At 54.4% G+C, this 3505-nt stretch overlaps 1 protein-coding gene across 3 annotated transcripts in view; it reads right to left on the reverse strand.

Moving 5' to 3' along the window:
* ZNF16 (zinc finger protein 16) overlaps positions 1-2799 on the reverse strand; it is a 14401-nt gene extending 11602 nt beyond the window's left edge. The window contains exons 1-2 of one of the 3 annotated variants that reach the window (XM_023188264.2): positions 2703-2794; positions 787-871 (exon numbers count right to left, since the gene is read on the reverse strand). Coding sequence is in view for 1 of the 3 variants with exons in the window: in XM_023188262.1 (XP_023044030.1) it covers positions 2117-2221 (105 nt within the window). In the remaining 2 variants the exon portion in view is untranslated. Of the gene's footprint in view, positions 1-786; positions 872-2116; positions 2490-2702 lie in introns of those variants that run through there. The other 2 variants (XM_023188263.1, XM_023188262.1) reach the window with 2 other exon arrangements.
* Between the last annotated feature and the right edge of the window lie 706 nt (positions 2800-3505).

The raw sequence follows: 3505 nt of genomic DNA on the forward strand, positions 1-3505 counted from the left end.
TCCTGCTGTGGGCCTGTGTCCTGCTGTGGGCCGTACCCTGCTATGGGCCTGTGTCCTGCTGTGGGCCGTACTCTGCTATGGGCCTGTGTCCTGCTGTGGGCCGTACTCTGCTATGGGCCTGTGTCCTGCTGTGGGCCGTACCCTGCTATGGGTCTGTGTCCTGCTGTGGGCCTGTGTCCTGCTATGGGCCTGTGTCCTGCTGTGGGCCGTACCCTGCTGTGGGCCTGTGTCCTTCTGTGGCCACTCTTATCACTCCTTGTTGCTGACATTCAAAATGCTCTGAAGCTGGGCACGCTAGACCCACCTAGAGTGGGAGAACAGCAGCTCCAAAGGTTGAGCAGCCAGGGGCAGCCTGTGCTGCAGCCCCACATGTCACCATTATGTGTCAACGCCTACCAATCCTAGTGGTCAATTCTGTCTGAGTTGCACCATCCTGGAAGCATCCACACCAGGTGTTCCCATCTTTACTTGCCTGGGATGTTCTCCCACTGCACCACCTACTCCCTTCTAGTCTCTCATTCCCCATTTCATGTTGGAACCCCAGTGTGCACTTCTGCACTGACACCAACTTCCCTGGTGATTACGTCCAGTTTTGAGGCATCAACATCCCTGTTAATAACGACTCACAAACTTGGGCTCATCTCCAGTCCTAACTACTCTCCGTGAGCAGAAGATAGGACACTCCCATGTGGAGGCATGATGGGCTCCTCACATGGACCAGGTTACTGAATCTCCCTACCCCCTCACCATACCCTGCCCGGGTGCCCACTGGGAGCACTGACATACCTCAGCCCTTCACTCACAAGTACTGACACTGACTCCTCTGTTCTTTATGAGCACCAGCTGAGAGTGAGGGTGTCATCAAGGGGATCTGCAAAGGGGATGTGAAGAAAGGAGGCAGAAGGATGGTGCAGGGAGTCGAGGTGATGGTAGGTGTCACCCATAAGCTATGTGGGGAAGAAAGAAGGGCTGGGTGATGCTCCTGGACTCAGATCACCATCAAGGAGGAATGCACAACTAGCAGTCTGGGTGAAAAGGTCAGAGGATAAGTGTAGGGAAAAACTTGAGGGAGAAGGCAAGGAGATACGAACAGAGCTCACAGGGATGGTCACTATGGACAGACGATAAGGGAGCTTGGCTGCCAGATGAAGGTGAAGCACTGGCCACATTTCCATGTCGGGAGAGACAAAACTAACACCTCAAGATTAACTTGGCAGGGTGCTCAGAGGAATGGTGGGAGATGAGATTCAAAGCAGTTACAGCACTAAGGTGCCTACCATGTGGCAGCAGAAACAGAGGAGACACAGGCGATGGGGGTGACGAGGCCCTCAGCGACGGCATCTGCCTGCCCTTACAGTGCCTATGCCCAGTTTTCTCGAGGGAAACCTCTCCCAATCCAAAGGGAGATGTAATAATCTGCAATATTTATTTAGTTCATTTTATTTAAAAATACTTTAAAGTCTCATTTTTTTCTGAATAGGGGCATAGTCACCTCAAAATTTGAAAGGTAAAAAGAATTTATAGTGAAAAATCCCCCAAAGATCCACTCAGTTTCCCTCGTTTCTAGTGTACCGTTTCAGATTAATCTAGGTTTACACAGCAAATATATAAACATACGTTTGCCTTTTAATGATAAACTACACCCAACTATGCTATTGCTTCACCTTATTTTTCTCACTTCATTATGCGTGGGATCTTGCTTACCCGGACGCAGAATAAACGCCCCCCTCTCCCCCAGGTCCATATTCTAATCCCTGGAACTTGTGCTTACGTTACACTACATACCAAAAGGGACTTTGCAGAGGGAATTAAGGTTATGGACATGAATTACCCTGGTGGACCCAATCTAATCAAATGAACCCTTAAAAGCCTGAGAAGGATCTGAGGGCCACGTGGAAGGACCTCGGAGAGCTAAGGGCCACTCAGGCCGGCAGCCAGCACTTCTGAGGACCAACCCCAAGAAACACAGATTCGGCCAACAGCCTGAACAAGCTTGGAAGTGGAGTCTCCTGGCTAAAGGCTAAGACCGCTCGAGCAGTCAGACAACTGGAAGAGCCAGCGGCCACCCTCCCACAGCAAGCGGCCACGGGATGGGCCCTGGCCGAGCCCTCAGCACCTTGCCCCTTGGGGGAGAACTGGCCCAAACTCTCCTCCCTTGCCAGAGTATCTCCTCCACACGCAGAGCGACTCCACTACTGACTGGGCCTCCCAGGCAGGACATCTGAGGCCGAAACCCCGTTTTTCCCCCAGCTCTGCTCTGTGCATCTCCGACTTCGCATCGAACACCAGGAACCGCGAGCCCACGATGTCTCCCACGCGCAGGGAACCACCGTATCGCACGGCTGCCCCGTCGCTCCGCCCGAGCTCGAACGGCGGCATCGATACGCAGGAACGCTATCAGCCTGCGGGCAGAGTCCTAGCTCGGCCCCCCCGCCGCGACCTTACCGCGGGCTTTCCCTGAAGACCCCCCTCCCGGAGGCCGCCCCAAGAGGCTCCGACCTCCAGCCGAGGCCAAGCGGCCCCCGCCCCGCCCTCCCCGGCGCTCCCACAACCCCCCGCGCCGCTCCGCCCCCGCCCGGGGGTCCCCGTCTCGCCCCCCGCCCCGTCTGAGCCCTGAGAGGCCCCTGGGCCCCCCAACCACTGGGGCATCAGGGACAACCGGTGCGGGGTCCGACGCGTGGAGCTTCGCGGAACTAACTCACCTCAACAGGTCGCGCTTGGAAGGGAGGCAGCACCGCGGCACGAACGCCTCTCAGTCAACGCCGGCTGACCCCCGGAAGTCCCGCCCCGATTTCCGGCCCGCCGCTCGTTTTGTCTCGGACAGCGTAGCCACTCTAGACGGCGGGAGGCCGGGGCGACTCTGTGGTTCAGCCCCGTTCCTGGTCCCGCTAACTCTGAGCCAGGGACCCGTCTGTTCCCCCTTTTTTCAGGGTGAACCCGTGCACTGAACAAGGCGGCAACTGAAGAAAAGGGGACACTATTAGAAATGCAGAGATAATGAGATATACTGTTTAGTGGGAGATTTTAATACACAGGCCCCCAGAATCGAAACAGATTGTAGTTTGAGAAAAACCTAAGGATACATTTTTTGGAAGAAATGAATCATTCAATTAGTAAGTGATTAGAAAGATAAATGGAAGAATTCAAATTCCTTCAGTAGATAATGTTTTCGTGAGATTGTGCATGGATTATTTATAATACGGAAATCAATTGTACACTTGGACATAAAGAATACAAATAAGGCTGGGTGTGGTGGCCCACGCCTGTAATTCCAGCACTTGGGAGGCCGAGGCGGGCAGATGGCTTGAGGCCAGGAGTTTGAGACCAGCCTGGGCAATATAGGGAGACTCCATCTCTACAAAAAAATACAAAAGTTAGCCAGGTGTGATGGTGTGCGCCTGTAGTCCCAGCTACTCAGGAGGCTGAGGTGGGCGGATTGCTTGAGCCGGGGACTGTGCAGCTGCAGTGAGCAGGGATCACACCATTGCACTGGTGAGACAGTGAG

The sequence above is a fragment of the Piliocolobus tephrosceles genome, chromosome 7, assembly GCF_002776525.5.
Source record: "Piliocolobus tephrosceles isolate RC106 chromosome 7, ASM277652v3, whole genome shotgun sequence".
NCBI classification, from domain to species: Eukaryota; Metazoa; Chordata; class Mammalia; order Primates; family Cercopithecidae; genus Piliocolobus; species Piliocolobus tephrosceles.